This window comes from Polyodon spathula, chromosome 7, assembly GCF_017654505.1.
Source record: "Polyodon spathula isolate WHYD16114869_AA chromosome 7, ASM1765450v1, whole genome shotgun sequence".
NCBI classification, from domain to species: domain Eukaryota; kingdom Metazoa; phylum Chordata; class Actinopteri; order Acipenseriformes; family Polyodontidae; genus Polyodon; species Polyodon spathula.
The window spans coordinates 30532091-30560066 of NC_054540.1; the positions used below are offsets into that span (position 1 = coordinate 30532091).

General features: G+C 38.2%; 3 protein-coding genes across 4 annotated transcripts; 2 read left to right on the forward strand and 1 right to left on the reverse strand.

Moving 5' to 3' along the window:
* Positions 1 to 78: 78 nt before the first annotated feature.
* LOC121318508 (PR domain zinc finger protein 4-like) lies at positions 79 to 14417 on the reverse strand. 2 transcript variants are annotated; one of them, XM_041255249.1, is made up of 12 exons: positions 14354 to 14417; positions 13311 to 13358; positions 12814 to 12947; positions 10942 to 11130; positions 8653 to 9441; positions 7061 to 7210; positions 5281 to 5399; positions 4316 to 4398; positions 4022 to 4149; positions 3294 to 3620; positions 1631 to 1799; positions 79 to 693 (listed from the first exon to the last, which is right to left on the reverse strand). In XM_041255249.1, the coding sequence occupies exons 3-12, from the start codon at positions 12944 to 12946 to the stop codon at positions 372 to 374; spliced, it is 2409 nt and encodes an 802-aa protein (XP_041111183.1). In that variant the 5' UTR covers position 12947; positions 13311 to 13358; positions 14354 to 14417; the 3' UTR covers positions 79 to 371. The 2 variants fall into 2 exon arrangements, with proteins under 2 accessions (XP_041111183.1, XP_041111184.1); XM_041255250.1 differs by lacking the exons at positions 13311 to 13358; positions 14354 to 14417 and having other exon boundaries at positions 10942 to 11137; positions 12814 to 12899.
* Positions 14418 to 16215: 1798 nt separating this feature from the next.
* Positions 16216 to 19373, forward strand: LOC121317810 (achaete-scute homolog 4-like). The gene is made up of 2 exons (XM_041253914.1): positions 16216 to 16435; positions 17812 to 19373. Exon 2 carries the CDS (start codon positions 18462 to 18464, stop codon positions 19014 to 19016), a length of 555 nt encoding a protein of 184 aa, XP_041109848.1. The 5' UTR covers positions 16216 to 16435; positions 17812 to 18461; the 3' UTR covers positions 19017 to 19373.
* A 3637-nt stretch (positions 19374 to 23010) lies between these two features.
* On the forward strand, positions 23011 to 25491 carry LOC121317830 (diaminopimelate decarboxylase 2, chloroplastic-like). The gene is made up of 3 exons (XM_041253931.1): positions 23011 to 23273; positions 24199 to 24853; positions 25181 to 25491. The coding sequence occupies exons 1-3, from the start codon at positions 23011 to 23013 to the stop codon at positions 25418 to 25420; spliced, it is 1158 nt and encodes a 385-aa protein (XP_041109865.1). The 3' UTR covers positions 25421 to 25491.
* Positions 25492 to 27976: the final 2485 nt, after the last annotated feature.

Sequence of the window (27976 nt, forward strand, 5' to 3'; positions counted from 1 at the left end):
TCTCTGTAGTGGATGGGGCTATGAGATACACCCTTTTTTTCCGGTCTCACTCGGCCATCGAAAGGTCGACTAGAGACTAGGGACCTGTGCTTTACGTCTTTCTGATGATGTCGGACTGGAAAGGGAATATTGTAATGTCGGACCTGGTCCGACAAAGGACCGCAAAGGGCTAATGGTCAGTGTTACCATTTTTTTTTTTTAATTGATTTTATTAGAACACATTTTTTATGTTTACCAACAGAACAAAATGTAGTTTATTTTAAGTACTTTAAATAATTTGTTGACAACTGCAAACTGCAGTGGCTCATCTGCAAAACGAAGTTGTTGCAGTTATTTCTGTATCTAGATGTGGAGGACTGCAGTTCCACCAGTTACTTGTGTGGAGTCAGTGTCTGGTGAGGGGCGTACACGCTAACGGTTAATCTGGCTGGTTCAATCAGACCGTCCTCCTCCTCCTCCTCCTCTTCCTCTTCTTCGTCCTCGTCCTCTTCCTCGTCCAGGTCCTGTGCAGACTCACTCTTCGGCCCCTTACAGATTTTCAGATGTCTCGTGAGGTGGTATTTGGTCAGGAAAGCTTTTGTACACTTCTCACAGATATAGTCCCTCCTTCCTTCGTGGGAGTTCAGGTGTTTCTTCAAATGGTTTGCCCGCCAGAACAGTTTGTCACATTTAGGGCACTTGATTTGACGCTCCCTTAAAAAAACAACCAAAAACAACATTTTAGAATTAAACCATTTCTTTAAGAAATTTCAATATATATATATATATATATATATATATATATATATATATATATATATATATACAGTGCTCCCCTTTCATAAGGCGGTCCTTTATAATACAGAACAGGTTATAAGGCAGTATGGTCATGGCTCCCATTTGACCCACAATGCCACTACACTAACACTAGTATTCTATTATAAGGCAGAACACAAAGAGCACGGTCTCTTAACTATGGCTCCCGACTACAGCGTTATGAAGGGGGAGAACTGCGTGTACGTGTGTGTGTGTGTGTGTGTGTGTGTGTGTGTGTGTGTGTATATATATATACCCTTCAAAAAAAGAAACGCATAGCACATATTTTTCTTTAATCTCTTAAAAATTGCAACAAAATTTGATCAAAATAATTGTATTTCATTTAAACATATTTATATATATATATTTTTTTCTTTCTTAAATGTTAATATTTTTATTTGCGTAACACTAAAAGGAAACAGGTAATTGCTAAATCAATCACTCAACACCTTATACACATTACCTATCAATGAACACCAACTCAACACTTCTGTTATTGCCGCATATTGGTTATGTGGTTATCTATTATACTACTGGGACTCACTTCACCATTCTCTATTTTACTTGCTTCCAACCTCATCAATTTAAAACAAATTGAAAGATCTCCAGGCTGTTTTACAATGTGCCCAACAACTTCTCTACATTAATAAACCCCACAAACTTTACCCCATGCAGTTACTTCTTTTGGTGTATAATTTCTTTAAGGTGTATTTTTTTTATTTTTTTTATTTTTTTAAATGTCTAGCTTTCATGAGCTTTCTGTAGCCATCATCGTTAACCTTTATGTGCTGGGATTGTTGGTATGAAAGAAAGCATCTTGCTTCCCTTTTCTTACTGTGTGTGAGTCAGAATGTGCTGTTTGAGATCCTGTCTCCTCATGAACATCTTGTCACAGTGATCACACTTCAGGTTCTTCTCTCCCGTGTGGATGATCATATGCGACACCAAGTGAGCCTTCTGTGTGAAAGACTTTTCACAGGCTGCACACCTGTAATTCTTCTGGCCTAAATGGAACAGAGAAGATGAAACATTGATATATGTATTTATTGTGTATGTTAGGCCAATAGGACTGTAGAGATATGTGATATCTTATTTACAAAGTCATCCTGGTTATATGTAAGTAGCTTAATAAGAATACAGTGGAACTACTGAACTCAACTTCTGACTTAAAGCTGAACACCTACCAGTGTTTCCTGGTTGTTGACAATTGTTTTACAATTTGTATGAAATATTTTTTAGAGTAATAAATATTTAAAGTATGATGCTTTACTCAACTCAAACTCACCATCCTATGTTTTAGTAATTTATGAAAAAAAAACAAAGTAGCATTTCAAATAAATGAATGTTTATTTAACTCTTTCAGAAAGATGATCCTACAATAACTACTATAACTAAATAATTGACAAAGATCAAATTGGGCGATTTCTTTATAGCAACCCTCTTTCTACATACAGTACCAGAACAAATTATGGCAACAACAATTGATTTACAACAAGAACAGGATTGGGGATTGCATTGCCCATTTTTCCTCACTTAGATCCTTTACTTACTAAATACCCTGGTATCTCGGAATAGAACCTTTTTAATAATATGCCAAATATTAATGAGCAAGACATCTCACAAGTAAAATTATACCTCAAAATGTTCTCCATTTTCTAGGAAAGCAATACAACAGGATGGGGAGTTCGCTGCTGGATAACTTCACTCAGACTACTTGCTCACTAAAATCTTGGTATCCCTGAATAGAACATTGTCTCCTCTTTAAAAACATACAGGAGATTTTAATGAACAGTATCTCCCATAAGTGCTGTGATCCCCAAATATGATTCACTTACTACCAATGCAGAATACCTGGGTGTGACATTTTCTCTTCATTTTACCCTCAAAAATGTGTTTCTAGCTAAGGACTGCCAAGGACGGCACTGCATTGAATATTGTAGCAGTCTTGGCAGTAAATAGAGAACAAATGCTCCAGCCAGTCATTCAGCATTGTTAGTAAATTAATCATATTTAAGGTACCACTGAACTTGTGAGATGGATTGCTCAATAAAATGCTTAGCATATTTTGTAAAGAGACAATTATCTATTCACGGATACCAACATATTTAGTGAGCAAGTAGTCTGAGTGCAGTTATCCAGCAACAAACTCCCCATCCCCCCTTGTACTGCTTTCCTAGAAAGAGAGAACATTTCACGACACCAGTCTACTTGTGAGATGTCTTGCACATTTTAAACAGTATACAATGATCTATGCAATAACAGCAAGATATTTAGTAAGTAAAGGGTCTGAGTGAGGAAACGTGGGCAATAGAATCCCCAACCCTAATCTTGTTGCCATAATTTGTGCCACTGACTGTATATAAATGGGGAAAACACCAGATTAGTCAACCAGGTTGCTAGAATTATCTTTTCCATGGTTGTATACAGATAAACTGAACCCAACCTATAATAACAAGAAATGTACCCTCTGTCTACCCACCCTCCAAGTTGTCCCTTACCTGTATGGATTTTCAGGTGGGTTCGGAGGTTGCTGGGGTCACTGAAGGCTTTGCTGCAGAACTCACACTTGTGTGGCTTCATGCCCACGTGGCCCATGATGTGCACATTGAGCTTGGTGGACGAGGTGAACGCACGGGAACACATGGCGCACTTGAACTTCCTCTCTTTGGGGTGGCCCGGCCAGTGGCTGCTCACTAGCTTGCTGCTGTGCACCTGGCTTGGGCTGTTGCTGTGAGTGTGGCTGTTCAGGCTAGACTTCAGTTCTGTGTAGGACGCACACTCCTTGCCACGATGGCATATTTGTGCTTCAGGAATTTCAGGGACACCTAAAGAAGGGAGGCATGTTAAAACAATTACAATGTGACATCACAGCACCATTATCCTATTAATCAATTTAAAAACAGACTTGTCCCCCTGGTCATTAGGGGTGATAATGACAAGGTACTGATATCATTTCACTAACACCCCCTAAATCAGGTGTAGCTGAGGACAGTAACTGACCCCTTTCAAAAGGGGCTACAGGAAACCAGCAAGTGGAGCACCCTGCTTCCTTGTAATGTAATCTCAGTAGAACCTAGTCCAACTGCCCACTATGGAAACCGTTTTCACTGTTGCCGTCATCTAGGCATGTGTGTGTTGTAACTATGAGAGGACTCTGTCTAAATCTGTGGCCCATTCAGAAACACCTCATGTTTGCTCATCACGGGAAGAGCTTTACACTGCTTACCGATGTGCCTGGCGTAGTCCCTGCTGTAGTAGAATAGGAGCTCATGGTCAGGAAGAATCTCTCTTGAAGTGCAGAAATATATTTTACCATTGTGGGGGTAGGCTACCAGATTCTGCTCCCTGACAGCCCTGTGCAGTTGGGGCACAAGATGCTGCTATTAAACTTTATTGTTATTAAACTTTACTGCTATTAAACTTTGTTATATTTTATCAGCCCAAATACAGACAGATTTTATTAAAAACAAAACTATTTGACCATGCTAGATATAAAGAACCTTATATTACAATAAAGTACCTTGCTCTTCGAACAAACATCATCCAGTTACATTCATTTTCATCTGTCGTGACACAGAACTCCAGCACATTGTTATGAATCACCTATAAAGAAAATCAGTTTCCATTTTTAGCGCTTAAGAAGTTTAAAAGATGCTTTTCTCTTTTTATGCAAAAAAAGAAGGTAAAATACAAATGACTTTGTCACTACAAATTAAACTTAAGCCCCTTTCACACTGGCATGATCTACTTGGGTCAGAACCTACCCAGGCAAGACCGACTACGTGATTTCACACTATTTTTCATAAAGCGGGGTTGACCTGGGTGACAGACGCAAGTACACAGTGCGCATATATTAATGCCCCAGAAGCAGCTTGTTACAGACGCTTCCATCCAAGCTTCTCTGGGTTGAACCGTCGGCCCAAATGTTGATTGGAGCAAATGTTTCTTCATCCCTGCTGCAATCTGGCTCACGGTGTGTCTCAAGCAACAAAAATATGGTTAAACAGAATAAATAAAAACATTCCTTCATGCACGCGTGGCTGTTTGTTATTTCATCCGCCGTCACACATTTTGTCTCATTCAGCCCAGGTCAAAGTGTGTTGATCCACATCCTAAGGTGGAGTCGCTGGAACCCGGGTTAACCAGGTACCCAGGTGCGTGGTTTCACACTACGTGAGATTGTAACCCAGTTAGCCAGGACCTGGGTCTGGACCCAGGTAGGAGTGCCAACGTGAAAGGGGCTTTATATTCTTCATTTCACTCATAGTACAGGGAAACTGTCTTAATATGGTTGTGGAATCTACAACATTATCTCTAGACACAGTAAATGGACTGTATCAAGGGAATGTGTTGAACATTAAATATTACAGTTTCATATTGAAGTACTTGAATTTGGTGGATTTTTTAATTATTTATTGGTTTTGAAGCATAGGGAGTGAGTTGGGAGCAGATCTTCTACATCAAATGAATCAGCCTGGGGTTTACCTTCCAGATATGAAGAGCGGCCTTGTCTGACCAATCAGATACATCCAAAGAGCCGCACTGCTGCCCGACGAGGGGTCCAAAGCAGGTCCTGACCGGGATGGGCTCTCGAGAAAATACTCCTGCAAACATAAAGCACAGTCTACTAATCTAACACAAATGGAGTGTCTATTTTGAATGTAAACCACTTTTTAGCTGGAATCAGATTGGAGGTTTAATCAGATTAACGTGCAGAAATTCAGAAGCACGGATTGCTCCGAACACTACTGAGTTTGTAACATAAACGCTAGATATTTGTTTCTGCATTTAAAACAAACAATTACAAAGGTATCAATTCCTTGTGCATGTAAACGTATAAAAAGGGCTTGACATTTTCGGTTTTAACTTATAATAACCTAAAAAAATTTAGAAAATGTGTTTTAAATGTTTTTAAACTGATAAACCCGGGTTTAGGCAATATATTTCACACACTACATAAAGAAAATGGCTTTCAGAAGGTGGGCAGCGTGCAAAGACATTGCTAAAGACTTACACACTCGTTAGAGTGACTTGTGACTGGGGTGGGCTGAAAAGAAACACCAACTTTCTAGTGTTGTAAGATTATTATTGTTATTGTTTATGACCAATAAATTCAGGACCAGTAATTATTTCAAAGTTAGGTTAACATGTATAGTTACAAAATGAATAATTAATGTAAAATATTCTAAATGAATAAAGCATCAGTATTACAATAAAAAATTGTAATAAATAAAGTAGTGTATTAGTGTTCGCCTTCTAAAAAAAACAAATTTGGACAATGTGCGAGCTGCAGTAATAAAACTGTAAGACTGTAATGTGGCTGCTTCCAGCTGAATTATTGACTTAAGAGTTATTTCTTCACCACAGCCGAACCCCAACATTACAATCTAAGATACGCAGGCGGTAATGGGGTGTAAAACGAAATGTGTTACTTTTCAAAATTCTCAGATTCAAAATGCATCCAGAGTTCTACATTGCCTAAATCCTAAATGTGGACATCCTCACTTCAACACAGTAAGTTAACCTCTGCATATGTATTAGTGCAAAGGAGCACCATTCACACATACATGAATAGGTATCGGCTTGGAACAGCACAGCACTGAGTCATCAGGATTCATAGTTCTAGGGATGTTCATTTGGAATTCTGCAACACCCCTTCCATTTTTAGTAGAAGTGTCCCACTAGGGCAGCAGTTGTCAGCTGCTGCCCTCCACTGTGTCTGCTGGTTTTTGTTCCAACTGAGCTCTCGATTGCTTCATTGAACCCTCAATTGAATTACCAATTTGCCTAATCAGAGCTTTTTAATTACTTTAAAGACCTGAAGATTTCAAGTTACATACATAATTGTATAAGGAACTTGTTCTCCAACTTTTTATAAGCTAAAAAATTTAAAAAGTCTAATTAAGCACATTGAGTGTTCAATTAAGTAATTGCATGCTCAGATGGAACAAAATCCAGCAGACACAGGGGGTTCCCAGGACCAGGATTGAGAACCACTGCACTAGGGTAACATGTTGTTCCAGGGCCAACATGATGACTCCCAACAGATGGATGAACAGAACCCTTTTTACCATGTCGGTGGCGCCCCTCTGTGGCCATATCGGCCACTATGGAATTTCTCAACACATTTTGCCCTTCTCTTTTCCTGCAGGTTGTATATTCACATGAGCATATATCTGATTCTATGCCAGCAGCCAATTAATCTTGCTGTGTTTGTCATGGGCTTTTTTTCCAAAATAATCAGAGAAAGATATGGTGTTCATACCGAGTTCAACTCCAGTTCCAGACTGCCTCAGGGTGAGCTGCCCGGGGAGGGAGAGTCGAGCACGGCTCTCAATAGGGGTATCTGGAATAAAGGTGACCGGTCCATGTTGAGGGCAGTCCGATGGGTAGGCCTGGCCACACAGTGCGCACCCTAGAAATCAAATACACTGGCAGTTCAGTAAGCAAGTCATTGGACCACTTTGCAGTGCTGTTGTGGAAGAAACATTGCTAACACATTTAAAGGATGCTGTCTTTCCAATAGACCCCTTCAGCTAATAGTAGTAAAAACATCTGCCCCGATGAAAGGGAAATTCGCTTCTAATCAGCTTTTAGAATACTCAGAGTGGAAGTTAATTGCCACTAATTGGTACTCATTGAAGGAAGGGCAACTTTTCTTGTTCTGAAATCAACACAACCAATATATTTATTTAATACCTACGGATAAATAATTCTTAAAAGCACACCCCTAACTAAAACTACAGCAGAACGTTAGAAAGCCGTACAGGGTTTAATATACTATGATTAAGACAGACAGCACTCCAGATAAGGTTTTTGGTCATTGAGTAATTTTCTCTCTGATTTAAACTGTATTTTGGGTGAGTAAAATGCAACATTACCTTTAAGTTATGAAAACTTCCAATAAATACAGTACATAATTCAATGTTAACCTAAGGGGTATGCATTAACTACAGCCGATATTTTAACTATAATATTAATTTGAACTACTGGACAAAAACCTAATTTAGTCCTGCCTTAATAATATTACAGACCGAGAAGTTGCTACTTTCAATGTATTTAGCTACAGCATTCACCGAGCCTCCTCCCACTACTACAGCACTAGACTGTTTCAGTTTTTTTTCTGTAAATCTTCCTTTCTCAGTCACTTGTGCTCTCCCTTTCCAACTGCTGATACGGCACTAATGCAAATAAAGATACAATAATATTGTATTCCTTACTGATCACCTCGCTATAGCAATATAAATAACTCTCCATAAATTCGGTTGACAGATAGGTAAATTGGTACAGTAAGTTGAGGGGGACTAAGACAGTGCCGAGAAATCCTGAAGATTAAGAATCCAGTCGTTTATTCACCAGTCACAAACCCGCACTGCAAGTGAATGGATTGAACCACACTTTTATTTTTATTTTTGACTGAAAACCCGGACTTTAGTAACGCATTTCTGGAAGGTTACAATTAGCAGGCCCGGTATTTGTTGGACCCATTCTCTAGCTACCGCATGCAGTAAATTCACAATTGACCATTAAGATGCCGTGAAGCCAATGAAGTACATAAAGCTTGATAACATGCAAACTCTACGCAAAATTGCTCTGCTTATTCTTTGCGCACTGAATTTAAAAATCATGCGTAATTAATATTTTTTCAATGTGTAAAACACCCAGTACGCAGCTTATCTGGAGCGCTGAGTAATGAAATTTACTTTTGAAGATGTTGCATTCCACTCCAGCTGTTCCTTAATATCATAGCTCTGCTTTGCCTTTTCTATTCGAGGTTGATCCATATGCTGTGTTCAACTGTACTGGCTTTTCTATTTACTGTAGCATTTTCTTAACCCCTGTATTTCCTGTACTCACATACTGTAAAGGAAGTGTCCATATTTTCCTTGTTGGAGTTGGAATCCTCCATCTGCAGAGAGGAAGGCACAAGGACCAGATTCTCTGGTGACGCGTCCACCTGCCCATGTCCCAGAGACACCTCGGCTGTGATGGACGACGCAGAGACAGGCTCCAGACTGATGTTGGCCCCATGAATGGACACAGGCTCCAGGGGGTTCATGGTGGTGTGAGAGCTGGAGAGGACCACCCTGACCGAGCCAGAGCTCATCCCCGCCATGTGGAGAGATTCACCCAGGCCACCGTTAGTGACCCTCCCGCCCAGGAGCACCGATTCCATGACAACAGGCAGTTCCAGGGCCCCTGAGTGGATGGGAATGACATCACCTTCGCCAACCGCTTCCGCTGACAAACCATTCCCCACAGAATCCACGACAATGTTCTCGTGGTTCCTGGAGCTCGCGGGTAGTTGCTGGTGCTCCCCTGCCACCCCTTTCATCGTCAAGTCCTCTTCCATCCCATCCGTAGAGATGGGGCTGGTCACTCTAGACACCGGTTCCATGGCCATTCCAGTGTCCAGGGCCACTTCATGTCCACTGCTGGGGTGAAGGCTTTGGGCACTGTGGGCTCCCACCTGCCGGGAGTCCAAAGTCACCATGCTGGGCTCCAATCCCACCACTCCTCCAGGATGGTATGGGTCGAGGGCAGAGGCGTTGCTTGACACAGAGAGAGCAGGGTTCCCATCCATGTTTAGGGAGCTGGGGTGGATATACTGAGGTGGCGGTCTGTCTGCTAGATATGACAATATGCCTAGATAATAAATAAACATAGTTATTCCAACAACAGCCAATTAGCAGTGTTCCTTTGACTGACCTCAGTTTAATTATGCTGAGCCTTACTGTCTTCTGCCCCGGTTATCATCTATACCAAAGATTACTGTCACATTTCTCCTGTCCCATCCCACATTCCCTGGATACCAATAGATTATTTTTTACTTAAAAAACAAAACAAACTTCACCAGACTATTGTTGTGTCTACCCTCCACCACCCTCAAACATGAGCTAAATACAAATACAGACGATCCTTGACTTACGACGTTTCGACTTACGACTCCTTTGCATTATTACCCTGCTTCGACTTTACAACATCGATAGTACAATATAACGGGTCATTTTTGTAAAACTATATTATCTGGCTGAACGTCAGGAACATAACCCCAATTTATAACACTGTTCCTATGGGAAAATGTGCTTCGACTTACGACGCTTCGACTTACAACGCGACTTTCAGGAACCAATTGTGTCGTAAGTGCGAGGACTGCCTGTACATGATTCAGAGCGGTTCTACAGATACAGCCTTTCTTGGTCCAATCAAACAGAGACTAGAATTCAGGTAAAAGTATAAGATAGTAAAAGTGTGTCCTCTTGCCCAAGGGAAGACCCTCTTACAGCATAAAGACAGGTTCAACTGTACATGTTAATGTGTTACAGAACACAAGAAATTGATTACTTTTGTTGTGTACCGTGTTGTGTACTGTATTGCAGTGTTTTATATATATATATGTGTGTGTGTGTATATGTGTGTGTGTGTGTGTGTGTGTCTTTTTGTTTTTTTTTATATTTAGTGACCAATTATTCCCCCCCGCAGATTTTTTTTTCCCCAGTTTGGAATGTCCAATAGTGTTTTTTTATTCTCCTCACCGCAGCGGATCCCCACACAGCACAGACATTCCGAGGGCATGTGAGCGTCCTCCAATCTCACAAGCCTAATGTCAGAATTGCTTTTATGCCGACCAATCCAGAGCAGAGGTGGGCGGGCTACCGATCCCGGAGAACAGAGATTAGCCATGCTTTTTATCCACTCTGAATTTTGCTCAGTGTCTGGCCAGTAGGGGACACTGTTGCATGATGAGTAGAAGCAGTCCATGCGGGTTTTGCGTCCCTCACCCCTGGCAGTGTCACAGCAAATGTGACGCCTCCTTCGGAGTCCACAGCAAAGTTCGGCCTCTTTGCACAGCCTGGATGCGAACCGGTGCCGTCCAAGTTGCGTAACTCATCCTGCGCTCCCAGTGGCAGCACTTTAACTGGATGAGCCACTTTAACTGTGAACGCCCGCAGTGTTATATTTTTAAACTTATTGCCAACCCTTGACATTTTTAATCACACATCATAGGTCTCCACAAATATGAATTAATGTTTTTCAGCACTGCGACACTTTGTTCAATTAAATGTGCCACACAAGCTACGAAGAGCTAACAAGGGCTATGTACTATAAGTGACTAGGGTGAGGGCAGTTCTACCTGTAGCTTACCTGGCAGGATGTGTCTGTAGTAGCTACTCTCAAGGTGAGGGTAAGGAGGTGGTGGCAGGGTGTAGTTCCTCTCCTGAATCCCACACATCACCCCTCGGTCCCCGAGAGGTCCCATAGGCAGCATGAGGGACAGGGCCGAGGGGAGGGAGCCCAGAGAGGGGCCAAAATTAGGAATCGCCACTGGCATACCTGAAAACTCACACCAAAATAGATATACATTAAGATATAACTGATCCAAGGCCATGATATATGCTACCTCCTCCTCTTCCGCCTCCTCCTGAAACAGTTTGAGGCATAAAGAGGGCATATTTTCAAAGTTTAACTCCTATTGTTTTGAAAAGAAGTAATGTTACAAAAATGAGCAACTAATTGAAAATGCTTCAGAAACATTTAAATGTGTGTGTGTGTGTGTGTGTGTGTGTGTATATATATATATATATATATATATATATATATATATGTATATATATATATATATATATATATATATATATATATATATATATGTATATATATATATATATATATATATATATATATATATATATATATATATATATATATATATATATATATATATATATATATATATTATATATATATATATATATATATATATATATATATATATATATATATATATATATATATATATATATATCACTTAGTTGCTAGGTTATAGTTAGGCATGTGATTTTGTCATGAACCTTAACATTTGTTTCCACAGCGTGAAAATATGAAATGAGCAGTTCACATCTTTTGAATTGGTTACAGTGCAAAGTTAAAGCAGTTAGCAAACGTCAAATAAAGGTGAATACTTACAAAGAACTACAAAAAAGTGGCAAAATTAAGTTCTAAGCAACTAGCAGTGCAATATCCCAAACAATTGAAAGAGAGTGAGCAGATTTAATGCTTCAAATCAACCAAAGTCTTTTGTGCAGAAAGTATACCTTTGCATACACTTGATAATGCAAAACCTAAAGGGAGGGCAGTTTACAGTTCTGGAGAAGCATGAACCCCTATTCCAGTCATTCCCTTGCGGTGCTTATCAGAACCTGTCAACAGTGTAAATGCAGAACGATCCTTCTAACCCCTTAATGTGGATCTAATACAAAAACTACAGCTGTGTTTAAACAGACATTAACAAAAAGGATATTGTAAAATTCTCAATTTATATGTAAAACTAAATTTCAGTGTTCAGATTTTTTTTTTTTGTTTTTTACGTCGGACAAGGTATACATGTTAAAATTAAAAGTTAAGCATATTCCTGTTACTGTTGTTTTTTAAAAGGTACTGTTAGAAAAAAATAATAATAATCTATGTTTACATTTGACAAAGCGCGTGTTAAAAGAAAACACATTAAATACATGTTAACTACATTAATGTTTACTTTGCACAAATACTAAAATATTACAGTATATTACATGAACAAATATATATTTTTAAGTTCAAATCTTTGTAGCCGTGACCATTCCGTGAAATTGTCTATTTTCAGCCATGACTGCTGTAATTTTTACCGTATCAAAATCGCATCCCTAGTTATAGTATTATACAATTAACATTCGCCATGAACACCCTGCCCACTGCTGTCTTCTCCCAATCAAGGAACTTCCACAGAAATAATAAAATAATGTAAAACTTCAAGCCAAGGAAACTTGAAGCAATAAAATGTTTAGGGGAACAGGACTTGATCCATTGCTTCCATGATGGGACAAACATAAGATCAAACTACCCAGTTACACACTCACCTGAAATTGTTGCCAGTTATCCAGTAATTTGACTTATCTTTCTGAGGGAGACTATCACTGCAAATGAGAGAAAGACTTTTTGACAAACAGGAGGCCAGTGTTGGCAGGATCTCCAGCCTCTTACCTGGCGTAGCAATGGGGTGGTGGGTGGGTGAGGTTGCCAGCCCCAGGTGACCCCCAGTCACAGGTACAGCACCACTAACAGAGGAGACGCTCAGCTGGTCCATCCCCGCTGGACTGAGGTTAATGTCATTCATACTAATCCAGATAAAACACAGAGCATGGGTAAAATAACCAGTATAACATAAACAGCACAAGAAAGTAATTAGTATATTAAAAAGAAAACACAATGTTCTGTATACCTTTCAGTTATTAAATAAATCAGACAGTTGTAGATCACTTCAGCCTGCATGCTGTAAAGATGTACTCACAATAAAGAGTATAGGGCTTGAAACCTTTGAATGACAGCTTACTTTTTATCCCAGATTCTAGTGGGTTAACCCTTTAATAACCTGCCTGTTCTTCAGGGATCACAACGATATATTGGTAACCCATATACAACATTTGTTTTCTTTTAGTGTATTACAGATATGGATGGAAACAAACGAACAATGAAATTACCTGACTTTTATGTTTCAGCTCATTACTTCCATCTTGAATCACTCCTCCCTAAGAAACAAAGGAATAGACAGGTTTTAGATATAACATTCATAAATGATACATTATTTGGGTGGTTGGATGGTCATGAACAGAACTGCTCTATCACACCTACCCAAATAAGGGTTGAGAGGCAAGCAAAACGTGGAAACCTTTAAAACTATTTATTGTAATAAAAAGTGACATACAATATTGCCAACACTTTTACCATTTTATAAATGATATTACAGTATATGACAGACATGAAAACGTGTTTAAATGGGCATAACTTTCCATGTATGCAAATGTAAATGAATGTGTATATCGGTAACAAGTTACTTAAATTAGGTAAATACTTCGGCTACCTAATTTTGTAATACATGTACATAATATGTTACTTTACATGTGTACATTAATTGAATATTGTACTGGACGAACTGAATAAAAGACATTGCCTAATACAGTAGGAAGAGTAAATATTTTAAAAACAATAATAATTAATAACTCTCCCGCCGTTATTAAACTAAGAAAAACGTTAACAATATTACACAGAAAGGTCCATTAAAATTGTGCGTTCTGTGCGGATGTGACTGTGAGACTCAAACCACCACAACACAGCAAATACAAGCCTATGACTTTTACATTGATACTGACTGTCTGGTTTGATATGGGGTAAACTTCCTGACATCCAAATAAACTGGGTAAAACATCACGGGCAAACAATGAAATGATCACAGTGCTGTATATTTGCTTATGTCAAAGGTAAAACAATAGGGTAACAATACCATGATGTACAAATTACGAACTCAACTGAATTATGTACACAATATAGGACAAAACACCAGACCCTCACAACAAACTGGTTTAGGCTGTCACACGCAATAGAGTGGTCATCTTGTAGCCTAACGTGTTCACAATAAGCCTTCTACTAAAGTATATACTATTGCATCGTATTTTCTACATTACTGTGAATTTACATTTACAACACAAAAGCAACAAAATGTTTCAATTTATTATGGTTCACCGACCTAGCACAATCTGTTTTTCTGTTCGGATTCGTCACTGTGAGACACTATCTCTTCTGAGCATGAGCAAGAACATTTAGGGAACACGGTAAACTTCTAATATTTTCACACACCGAAGAAGAGAAGAACAGTGACTAGTCATCATTGTTCTATCATTTCACATCAATAAATCATATAAAGTGTTGTATTATTATTCATCTTATAAAGTGTATCTTATAAACTGCTGACATAAATGAAATATGTAACATTTATTTTAATGGTTCTGATTAATACTGACAATCCCTTACTGCCGCGCTGTAGTGATGTATGCAGCGCCCTCCTGTGGTACTCCTTGCTTTTTTAAAAATCCATACGTGTGTTGATAAAACGTATACAGGCTGTTATAAAATTTCAAACTGTATTTTATAAATAAATAAATAAATAAATAAAGTAATTTAAAAAAATTACTTGATTATTCTGTTCACAATTAAATTATTATTATTATTATTATTATTATATTATTATTATTATTAGTAGTAGCAGTAGTAGCCTTATTTGTGACAATTCAATAAACAAATAGCAAACGTGAGTGAAAATATTCGCTAGTAATACTGGTCCAAACTCTGTAACATTTCTTCAGTACAAACTCGAACAGATTAAGAGGTCTGGTCATTATGAATCCTAGTTATGCCCTACAACCATTTAAAAATAAATAAATAAATAAATCTCTGCCACAGCTTGTACAAGAACACCCCAGTGCAGTCAATGTTACACCTGGGCTTGGATAGAATGAATCCATGTTTTAATAGCTACAGTACAGGCCAATGTTATCAAATCATACCCCACCGAGAAAAATAGAAGGTTGATCTAATGATTTACCAGTGCTGTAAAATTCTCCAGTAAAATCCAGTGTGGCATATCTCTGGGTAAAAGTTGCTCAAAAAATATATATATATATATATATATATATATATATATATATATATATATATATATATATATATATATATATAGGTAGTGATGGGGTATATGTGAGCGACTGGAATATAAAGGCATTAAGACCTTGGGAAGTGGTGGATGGCGAGCATTTGGAGCCAAAATAGCCTCCAGTGTCCAAATGAATTTAGAACAGGTGAAATCAATTAGGCTGCCACAGGCAAGTATAAAAGACAGGGGTTTCTGGGAAGGAGAGAGGGTGTTGGATAGGAGGCAGGTGGCAGGTGTTTTGTTTGTTTATTTTGGTTGCTTCTGCTCACCTGATTGAGAACAATAAAAGTACCCAAAACGCGCTGAACTATAAATTCTGAGTACGCTTCCTATATCACAGAAACCTGGAAATAGAGGTACATAGTATCCTGCCATTTTACCACAATAATAAATATACAGGATCATTCCTAGGTGACATTTTACTGTATTCTTCCTGTACATAGCTGTCCCAAAAAACCTGCATGTGACTACACCTCTATGTTCCATCTGCTACTACAGAACCTACTTGAGACTGCACCTCTATGTTCCATCTGCTACTACAGAACCTACTTGAGACTGCACCTCTATGTTCCATCTGCTACTACAGCACCTACAGCTAGGCAAGGATTCCAATGAAACTACAATAACCAAAGTGTAATTTTGGGCGCACCTTTAATATGGATTGGTATATATTCAACAGCATATATAAACTTTTGAACTGCAATGCCCATAACTAGGACTCAATTGCATGCAGTGAAATCCTACATTTAAAAAACCCTGATGCTGAAATATGATCCAGGCTCAAGCATTATCCAAGCAGTGAATTGGGTGGGAGGAGGTCTACAGCTGGAAGCTGTCTAGGTGTCCTTTTTTTTATCTCACCTCATTTACCTACTTAAAAAAACTCTGACAGACAAACATCTCCTCCCTTGAGATTTTCAAATCTACTGCAGTAGAGACTCTCTTCAGAAGCACTTAAAGGACCTGAGTGTCGCGATACAGCATTTCTTAAACCAATGCTTGAACAGTCAAAGAGCTATTTTTGCTTTCTAAATGAGATGCACAATAACCAACTGCAAACCTTATCTGAAATTTGGCTGTCAATAATGTAGGACATACTAGAAAGGAGAGCAATCCAAGGTAAGTGAAGCTGACACTTTTAGAATACCTGGATGACACTTGTTACATTTCTAAATGTTGTCCTTTGCAAAAGTTGACCACAGTATTTTTTTGTAGTTATACACTTCCATTCCTTTAGTGTACTAGGAATGTACGACAGTGCTATATGACACTTTATATACTCAAATATAATCAAATAAAGTACAGTTGAGCTTTATTTAACAGTGGATGCTTCTCCAGTCTTATAAATTGAAGTTAGAAATGTTCTAAAGACGCATTATATCTTTAAGAAAAAAAAGGGTTTTATTTATTTAGAAAATCAAATGCAACAAAAAAAAATCAGCAATGTAACAATTTGGTGACATATTTGCAACACAACTTAATTGTCCTGATTTATATATTAAAAACAAATGATTTGTCTCTTTAATTCATTTCTGGATTGTTGATCACTGTATAAATGGTATATATATTCCTGCACTGCGAAATTGCTGGACTAGTAAAAATGTGTTATCTAACCAGCATACTAAACAAAACACTGCTTGGAGCGGCTTTTGAAATCGTTATGACTTCAGCTTCAACTTGACTTTCAATCCGTGAGGATTTTAATATTTTAAAAAAATAAATTACTAAATTATCTCCAGACCAAGATGATGATCACATTTTATTGCTTTTCACTTTGTCAAAGTTAAAAAAAACTATATTCTTAAATCTCTTTTTATACAATGTTTACTAAAATGCTGCAATAGTATAAATAAATAATTTAAGAACAGACTTTTCTAAAATAAATGCCTTGTAATGAATTTTAAAATATTGCATAATTCGTAAGTTTGAAATATAAACAAATAACGTATATGTTTAATACTTAGAATTGAAAAAAATAACTATTTGTACAATAAAGTAATTTAGCAATAAGCAAACATTACAGGTTTAAAACGGAATTCAGTCAGTAACACAAATAAGGCTTGCAACATTTTGTAACACAGCTACTGTGGTTTTTTCATATAAAATGTACATATTGCAAGTAGAAAAATATTGTTGGTATTTGATTAAGGTCTTTATACCAATACTTTTTTTTTTAAATTGTATTATTAATTTTTTTGTGAAAGGCACTAAAAAGTGTCAAGGTAGCTACTCTTTTGTAGCATTAACAGTTTGATTTGGTATAATGATAAATGTACTGGGTTGGCAAGTTCTTCTGTATGCAACAATTCGCACTGGTTACCGTTTCATTGAATAACAGTCCCATATTCTACCTGAGCAGCTTTAGAGCCTTACAGTAAATAAATAAAGACTTTGTCCATTTAATTCAGCACACCCTGTGGCTGTCCATGGTATGTGTGTTTTTTATTCTTGTAACTGGAAATGTAAAATCTAAACATTGTTATGTTTTTTCTCAGCTCTTCCTATTTGAAACTGCAGTGTTTTGACTGATTCCAAGATTTTCCAAGCCACTGAACTATTGGATTGAACCATTTAAATTTTTTTTAGTGGTTCAATCCAATCCAAGACCCCATGCTTTTCCATTTGAAGAAATGCATTGCCATAAAGAAGAATTGGATATAAAGGATTCATTTCTTGGAGGCAATAATACTATGTATCGTCTCTAGATCTGCTGTGTAAGACCCCTAAAGCTGTTATTTAGAAGATTACTCACCATTCTACTCAAGAGATAAAACAACTTCAAAAGCTACTGTGGATTAAAACAGTAAGTAAAGCTAATAATTTTTGGCCTTCTGGTATTGCCTGAGATCTCAAGTGATTAGTCCTGTTTCTTTTTGGGTTCCTTTCATGAACAGGGAAAAAAGTAAAACCTCTCGAACACAGCAACATCAGAAGAAACGTTTAGTACCATTGATGCACAGTTCAACCCACTGGATTTGCTGTTGACATTTAATGGGGCAATTGTATATCTCCTTAACTTGTTAAAGGCACTGTCTGCAGCCATAAACTTTTTTTTATTTTAATTTTTTTATTGAGCAAAGATTTAAAGAGCAAATGACTTTGGGCTAAAAACTGTTTTGGCATAGAAGCGTTCTAAAGTTAAAGAATGGCTGCTGATCAACCGGCATCTTTTTTAGAACGTATTCCATACCCAAGATCCATCACAGTCAGTTTACCAATGGACCACCCTGGGGCACCATTGGCAGAGACATTTAGGGTGCCATTTCATTTTGAACCATCCTACCTCGAGCAGGCTTTCAGTCACGGATACTCGAGGACACTTTCATACATGCCATTGACTGGTCATCTTGGGGTCTACGACTATTCATTCGAACCGGCTTTCATCCGGAAACGCAACGAAAGAGAAAGGCAAAGGGTTCGGTGTGTCAACGAGGGCTACTCGCGTCTTCGGGAGCATCTGCCACAGGAGTTCGAGGACAAACGACTTAGCAAAGTCGAGACCCTGAGAGCGGCGATTAACTACATCAAACATCTCCAAGGCTTGTTGGATCTTCATGCATCAGGTTCATCGTCAAGTAAAGAAAAAGAGATTTCCAGTTCTTCAAGTCCCTCGCAGAGAACAGAGTTCAACAGCGACGGGGAATCTAAGACTTCTGCAACCTCCTCACCCTACAGCGATTCAGGCGACATGAGTAGATAAAGAAGCATGGAGTCCTTTAATGAAATACATAGATTTTGAGAAACTTGACCAGAAGCACCAATTTAATTGAACCAAATACCAAAGCTTCTAGACAAATTGTGTGGCAAGTAAGAGCTATGCAGATATTAATGGCAAACACAATAACAAATGCTGTGTAATTGAAATAAAAATACACAAAAAAGCATCAAGAGAAATTAAATATACAATTATTAGTTTGTTGACATAGAAAGTTGCCGTTGGAAATGTTACACGAACACCTGTAGTAATACCAAGATACACAATTCTTATTTTATTTTAATTTTCCAAGATAATCAATTTTTTTTTCAAATTTTGTCTTAGTAACCTAACTTTGGTTCACCTGGCATCTATGTATAAATAGATTTTATTTTTTTTTATTATTATTTGTTTAAATTGATTTTGAATGTATTAAAGTAACATTCATGATAAATTACAGATTTTGTTTGAAGCAGCCAAGGATGGTTGGTCAAGATTTAAAAAAACACATTCACTGTAATCTGATTACATTTTTCAGTAACTTGTAACTATAATAGTTCCTTTTTGAGACAGGTAACCAAATGTGGTAACACATTACATTTTATGTGAAAAAATAACTTAGTTACATTTGAAAAAAATACTGTATAATGCATAACAAGATGATCAGAACGCTTCAGTGCAAGTCAAACCTTACATATTACATATTACAGGGACACACTTTTCATATCATCTTGCTGGAATATTTTGTTACAGGAAGGAACCAGTGAGTTCCATAATTGGATCATGAAAGCATCCATCTCTGTAAAATGTAAACTGTGCCTAAAATAAAGTTTATTGTAATTGTAACTAGTCTTTTCTCAATGTAATAAGTTACTATTCAAGCAACTTGTAACAGTAACTACTCCCCAATACTGATTCAAGAACTGTACATGATATTCATTTTAGTAAATATACTTGTTTTTCATATATTTATAAATGTATTGGTGTGTTAAGTGATCATGTTATCAGTACAGCGGACTGTGCTATTTTTCAATGACCAGTTTGGTATAGAAACCAAAAATCAGTAAATGTGTGTTCTAATTCACAGATTGCTCACTAGCGAATTATTAATAGTAGTTATTTTCAGCTGGGTTAACACATTCCCCTAACATTTCAGTTTAAGGTCTCAACAGCAAAAGCAATAATACCCAGATGAGCTTTCAAAACCCCCATTCTTGTTTTAGTTCTTTCCTCAATACATTATTAAATACATTCATAGCCTCCTTACTTTTGACCGAAATACAAGTTATGTCTCCCGGGGGTGTTGACGAGAGCTGATCTGATCATTATTTCTAAACATGTATATATATGCAAGCACAAGGGGAAAACACCTCATAGTTAAAAAATACTTTCTAGAATTCTGGAGTAACCTTCACATATCCAATATAGTAAGTCTGAAAACCTTATTGGAATCCTGTCAGGACATATCTCACTAGCCTATATATATATATATATATATATATATATATATATATATATATATATATATATATATATACATATATACACATACATATATATATATATACATACACACATTATATATATATATATTATATATATATATATATATATATATATATATATATATATATATATATATATATATATAACCTTGGTTCCATGAAAGAGAAGACAACCACCAACAATACATTTGGGATATGCCTGCCACAGGTCAGGTAGTCACTGAGCATTTTATGTCAGAGCTGCCGATAGGTCCCTCCGGGGAGTGATGTCGGTTCCGCCTCCCATAGGAATAAAAAGTCACTCCACGAAGCTCACTTCCTCTTTTGCATCGAATCCACGAAAGCAACCAATGTGACCTTGCAGGTTGGTGGTCGTCTTCTCTTTCAGGGAACCAGGGTTACATCCATAAACCTAATGTTCCCTTTCAACTTGAAGACGACCACCAACAATACTTTTGGAAAAAGTATACCAAAGCCGTCACGAGGGAACGTGAGCAGAGACAGCAGACAAGGAACGTCGAGTCTGTAAAACCACAGTTAGTGGTGCGAGCATGCACCCTCAAGGACCCTTGTGCCTAGAGAAGGCATAGAGGGATATACCACATTAATTCAGCAGAACCTGGTGAAAGTATGCAGAGTAGCCCAGCTAGCCACAGTACAAATGTCAGTCAATGAAGCTCCTCTAAAGAGGGCCCATGATTTAGCCACTCCTCTGGTAGAGTGTACAGCCAAAACACCCAGGTTGGGGAAGGCCAGCATTAGTAAATGCAGTCAACAATATTGTGTCCACAATCCAGTGAGACGGGTGCTGCTTTGAGATGGCCTGACCCAGGGTTCTTACACCATGACAGACGAAAAGCTGGCCGGACAGATTAGAGAATTTTCTCCTTCAAAAACCCATTGAGGTGTCTCAGGTCTAGGATGGGGCGAAGGCCACCATCCTTCTTTGGCACCAAAAAATATCTTGAGTAGAACCCCTCCTCTTGGGAGGTGGGTTCTAAGAGGTGGATGGCTTGCTTGAGAAGTAATACCACTACTTCCTGCTTGTCGAGACCTGGAGAGGGTCGCACGGTTCCTCGAAAGGAAGGAGGGCCTGTGCAGAACTGAAGCTCATAACTGGTGTGTATGGTGCCGAGCATCCAATTGTCTGAGGTGCAAGTGTGCCAGTACTGTAGCTGGTGTTGTGTGAAGGATTGGGTCTGAGGCTGCAAGCCTTCAGGGGCCCTTCTGGGGCTGTTGAGCCTGGGATGGGGCCCACGGCAGGGTCTGCCTGGGGCGGCATTGAAGCTGCCTCTGGGAGCGCTGTTGCATTGGGATCCCAGGTCTGGCACCCTCCCGTGGTTTCAATATACAGTCTAATGCACTGTACCTATAATAATTAAAAAAAACATAAGAAAGCTGTAAACATACACAATGTTATGTCTTTGGTGTGCTATATAATTTTATAGCAACTTAATTACATGTAAATGTTAAGTTTTTATTTCCCAAAGTAATATTAAATCTGGTGTAAGACTGATAAATAAGCGTGTTGTTAGCCGGATTTTAATAATAACTAAATTGATATTATCAGAATGTCACCATTGGCAAACCCATCTAGTGCTGTAACAGGCGTCACGTTTTAAAATGAAAATGTTTGTGTGGCAGAGCAAAGCTCTGCTCTTTAGAAATTGGCAGGGATGGGGTTATCTTCCACTACGTGCCTGGGTTTATTATGTTCAGGTGGCTGGGGTTGATTAGTTGATTAGGTTGATTAACGATCAATCAGCGCCCAGCCACCTGATATAAAAGGAGGCCTCTGCTTCTCATTTGGAGAAGGGAGCTGAGGAAGCAGGTTGGTGTTTGTTTTGTGGTTTTTGAATTTTCTAAATCCAGTGAAGGCATTGCCCAGCCTGGAAACTTTATTTTTGTGAGTTTTGTTTTTGCTTTATTTGTGTTTGAGTATCTGTTATTTTGCCCTTGTGCATTTTATTTTTGTTTATTTATAATAAAATTGTTATTTTTTTGAACTGCAGACTGTCTCTGGGCCTCTATCCACTTGCCAGCCTGCCACAGTTTGCTAAAACATTTTTTTCTTTCAAAACTGCACATTTGATTCCTACAGCATATAATTTGACTGCAGTAAGTAAAAGTGCAATAAAGAATTAATGTGTTTGCAGTAAAAAATATTTCCGTGTTCGGCATGTTTATTACACTTGCATTTCGTATCTTTATACAATAGTTTGCTAAAATGAAAATAAACCAGGCCAATTTGTTTGAAAGCACATCCAGCTTGAACTGGGTTATAGATACAGTATCATAAAGACATACCAGTCGGCTTAATATTTTACATTTGAAATCTATTTCGTAATGCTGAGTATGCACATTCTCTGAAAACAAAGATCTACCCAGTATCAATGCATTGCTATCATCTGTTCTGTTAATAACTAACTTGACTAGCAAACTGTTAATGTAATTCATAGTGGGCAGATATCAGAATCTGTGCAGGGTGGCACACAATGGAGGCTGACAAAGAAAAGCTGCTTCAGGGATCTGAATTCTGCTTTCGCTCTGGCAGGCTATACTGTGAAAGCGTCAACATCAAAGACTTACAGGCAACAGTCGAGAAGCTCTACAAATCACCCTTTTATGTATATAGCAAAGCACAGCTGCAGAAGAATATCAGCGACTACTGCACTGCCTTGAACCAATCTGGCCTGGAGCACAAGCTGTACTACTCAGTGAAAGCAAACAGAAACCTGGAGCTGCTCAGAATAATCAGGTAATAACACCACAATGATATTGAATATGTAAGTCATATGATTGGGTTCAAATGTATTCCTCTATTCAAATACCTCCTGGAGTGCTGTTTATGTGCTTGGGATTGTCTTGTGACTGGTAGCAGAAGTGTAATTCCTGTACTGTGCAAATTAAGTTGCATTTGATGCCTTGACACTGGAATGAATGCTCTCATTGGTCAATTTAAACCACTGTGTTAGAATATGAAAACGTTACTACCAATGGTACCATTCTATCAATTGCAAACTCATACCATTGTAGTCTTTGTGCTATTAGTGTCTTTGTGTGGTTGTAGCTAACAAAATAATTCCATGCATTTTCCACACCATGCATGTCCATGTACTAAACAGTTCTTAAATGGATAGTTTTGATACAAATGCATGTCTCTGCAAACATAGCTTCATTTGAAAACATGATATCTGGCACTACACTAGGTTGAAGAAACCTCTGTTTGCATGTCTTGCATTTTCATGGTAATTTCACCTGGAGAGTGAAATTGTCCCCACCTCTTCTTTCTTTCCTGCCATTAACCAAGTAGATTTTCCCCTATTGACTGACATACTCTGCAGCCAGTAAGATGCTTTAAACCCAAAGAAATCCTAGGAAGCGCAATGTAACATTTCCTGGGGGACAAGGCAAAAAACTCTCTTTTACCTACTGTAGTACCAGATGTCATGTTTTACAATCAGTTTACATGTTTCTTTCTGAACTGCACACTTGATCTATAATGAATGTAAGTGCACAAGTAAGATACATTTTGTTAGCTACAAACATTTTAAATCACAATTGCTTTGTCATTGTGCAATTGCAAGTGAAGATGATTTGGTTTCATAGCAGATAACAACTTTTTACATTACATTTTGAAGTTTTCAATTTGATATCCTGTCTTGTGTTTTGACTTTTTTCAGTTCTTCTGGATGTGGTGCAACAACTGTCAGTGGGTTTGAAATGCAAATCGCAATGCAGGCTGGTTTTCCCCCTTGCAATATTTTGTACAATGGTAATGGGAAAACAATGGAAGAAATAGAATATGCCATCAGGCAGGGCTGCATGCTAAACATTGACTCCCAATTTGATGCAGCACATATTTTAGAGGCTGCCAAGAAATTACACAAAACCGCTAGAGTTCTGCTAAGGTTAAATCCCGACATTGACCCCAACGTCCACCCTTATATCACTACCGGCCTCCGGTTGTCTAAATTTGGTATAATAGACCAGCATTTACCCACCGTTGTAGAATTGGTTCAGTCCAGCCCCTGTGTGGAAGTCATTGGTCTGCACTGTCACTTGGGCTCAACCATTGATGATTTGGGGGTCATAACTTCAATGTGCACCTACCTGCTGCAGAAAACCCGAGAGCTGAGAGAGAAAGGATTTGGCAGTATTAGGTGTATAAATATTGGAGGGGGTCTGTCAATAGATTATAAAAGAGAAGGTGGGGCTGTCCCAACTCCTGCAAAACTGATTGCGGAAATACAGAAGAAACTGAAAGGAGAGAAAGTGCAGATTATTCTGGAACCAGGTCGCTCAATAATTGGAAGCACTGCAATTCTCGTTACCAAGGTGAATTTAAAATAAATCAAATCAAGCTTTTGTTGGAAAATGATTTATTCAATGAAACAATTCAATACATGCATTTCCTGACACTGCAGCTTTGAAAAAGAACCACATGATATAGAAAACATGAAGCTTCCTTTTTACATTTTTAAAAATGTTAAAACAAGGTTCTTTTAAAAGCACACGTGGGATTTACATAGCCAATGAAAGTGTATGACAGGTAAGGGTTATGGAATTTATTTATGAATAATTAATTTAGCTATATCTCTTAAAATAATATCCGACTGAAAAAAAGTCTCCACAAGTTTTAATTAAGAGATTTACCTCTTTCAGGTTCTTGGTGTCAAATCATCCCCATCCAAGACCTTTGTGGTGACTGATGGTTCCATGACAGAAGTGATCAGACCAAGCCTGTATTCGGCTTACCACCACGTGGATCTGCTGGACTACACAGCAGTCACTGGAGACGAAGGAGACAAAACACTGCTCGACATTGTAAGGGCCAGACAATCCCAGATATGCCTATTGTACTGTATATCTGAATATTGTGTCTTTTTTACACAGCAGGCGTGAGATATGTATTGTCGAGATATCTGTCGATTCCAGTCAGATGTGGCGTCACACCGTTGAAGAAAATAAATATTCCCAGCAGTATCACATCATAATCTCTCAAGTGTATGTTTAAAAGTGTTCCATGGCTGCCTCTAAATCAAGTTAAGAGTGTATTTCCTACATTATCTTTGCTGGTCTGTCATACTAATTGTGCAAGATTGTGTTGTGGTTTAAACATTCAGAATTCTTTGTCAGCGACATTCTGAGTGTGAGAGCTACACTCTCAGTGATACTATAAGTGCCGTTGCTGCAAATCAGTTCTATTGGGGACATGACTCAATGTTTGGAGTAAATTACTTTATCAATGTCCAGTTCCATAATTAATCTTAGTAATTGATGAGCCTTCCCTCCTCTTGTGAAGACAGGCCTACATACATCATAGTTCTTCCTCTTAATCTAGTTCTTACCTCACCTGTTCTGCTAGGGTAACCCAATATACAAGATTCCCATTAATGGGACGAGAAGTAAAGCAGCTTTTAAATTTATGCAGGTTGGTCCTGTCTGTGAATCAGCCGACTTCCTTGCCAAGGATCGCCTGCTAACCTTGCCCCCAGAGGGCTCAGGGCTGGTTATTTGTGATGTCGGGGCCTACTGTGCCAGTGCGGCCTCCAACTACAACATGAGACCGAGACCCGCGGAGATCCTCATTGACCACGACCAGTGGAGGCTCATTCGGAGACCTGAAACATTCGAGGACTTATTGAAAACGTGTGTGGGAATATGACAGACCACAGCGCCTCATTTTTAATATACAGTTTGTGTGATTCACAGCACTAGTTTCCTCACCACCTTTGTAAGAGACCAGGCTGCTAACTGAAATCAAAGTCTTTGCTTTGAAATTCTTGCTTTAGTCTGAAGTAAAATCAGTACAGTGAAATGACGTACAACGCCCAGATTGATAAAGATATCATTCACAAATGCTTTCCTGTCTAACTGGTTTTAAGTTTCCATTGCAACTCAATGTTTTTTTCACAACACCACTTTCTGGACTACATGCACAAAGTCCCAGGTCTAAGTTTACACCAGTTATTTTTCAAAGGAAAACAATGTTGATGTTTCAAAGCTTCAAATAAAATCAAAATAGACAGCAATTCTTTGTGAAATGGGTTGGATACTTTGGGAGGAAGGTCTACCGTTAAGTTAAGAACACCCCCTGCCAATAAGCACAGGGTTCGAGCACAGAGAAAGCAAATTGGATCAATGTTGAAACTACAGTACTAAAATAAATGTACTTGTTTCAAATGTGAGAGTTATGAGAAGTTTGTGCACTATCATGCTGTGCCAGCTGCAGCCTGCTAGCTCCAGCATTTTACATTTGAGAACTGAAAAGGTGCACTACCATGCTGTGCCAGCTGCAGCCTGCTAGCTCCAGCATTTTACATTTGAGAACTGAAAAGGTGCAAACCCACTTTAGTCTCTTCTATCAAACATATCTCCAGTGACACGAAGTCTGGAGGGACGTGCTCTTATCAAGCAACATTTCACTACAGGAAGATCTGAATCCATTCCAAGTAATTATCTTGAAATTATAATGCCTCTGCAATTGGAGCTACAAAACATGCATGCTGTGTATTTGGATGAGTAAATTTAGTGTAGTTAAAATGTAGCCCTTGTTAGGATAGCTGCCAAGGTCTTTAACTCTGGTAATTATTAGAAGGGGATTTCACAGGACTGCTTCAAATGTGCCTCCTTTTAATAGTTTAAGCCTGAAAACAGGGTAAAAGCAAAACATTAAGGAGATTTTTTGGAAGCATGTTTTAAATTTAAGAGTAGCTTCAATGTTCTCTTAATAAGCTCACAATATATATAATTTATGGTGTTTGCAATCAATTGGAAATCAGAGTGGTTCAAGGTTAGGGTTCTCCAAGTCATTACCATTTCTCTAAAACTGCCTTCACCTGACATTGAGCTTGTCTGGAGAAACCTGGTTGTATCAACCAACCAAAATGTAATTTATATATTAGTAAGCCTTACTAACCAATCACAGGGCAGATTAAGCTTTGATAAGTACAAGCTGCATTTTGCCTAGCAAACAACTGTCCACTCCAATTCTGAAACCAGTTTTAAAAAAATGAAAATAAAAATAATCCCTATAAAAGAATGCCTAACAAAAACAATAATTTTCTATTACAAATTTACACAGATGGAGAAAGCAGAGAATTCTTAAAAAGTAACTGTAGAACTATAGCCTCTTTAATTAGAAAAGCACAATAGAACAATTTCACATGAAAAGGTTGAGAGCATTTAAAAGGCCTGTACATGTTAAAAGACTGGAATGCTCCACATCAATGTATTAGAGGCCAAATCTGATACACACAGTACAAAAATACAAAACAAAAACCGACCACACACGATTTTTACACAAAACAACCGCTGTGAGAACATGCATGTGTATCCAACCACTATTTCTGTACTCGTAAAAGGTTGGAATGTTGCTGTTGCTTAGTTTTTACCATGATTATACTGCAGTGTTCTTCACTACAAGAAAGGAGGGACTCCAGAAACAGGAAAGTATGG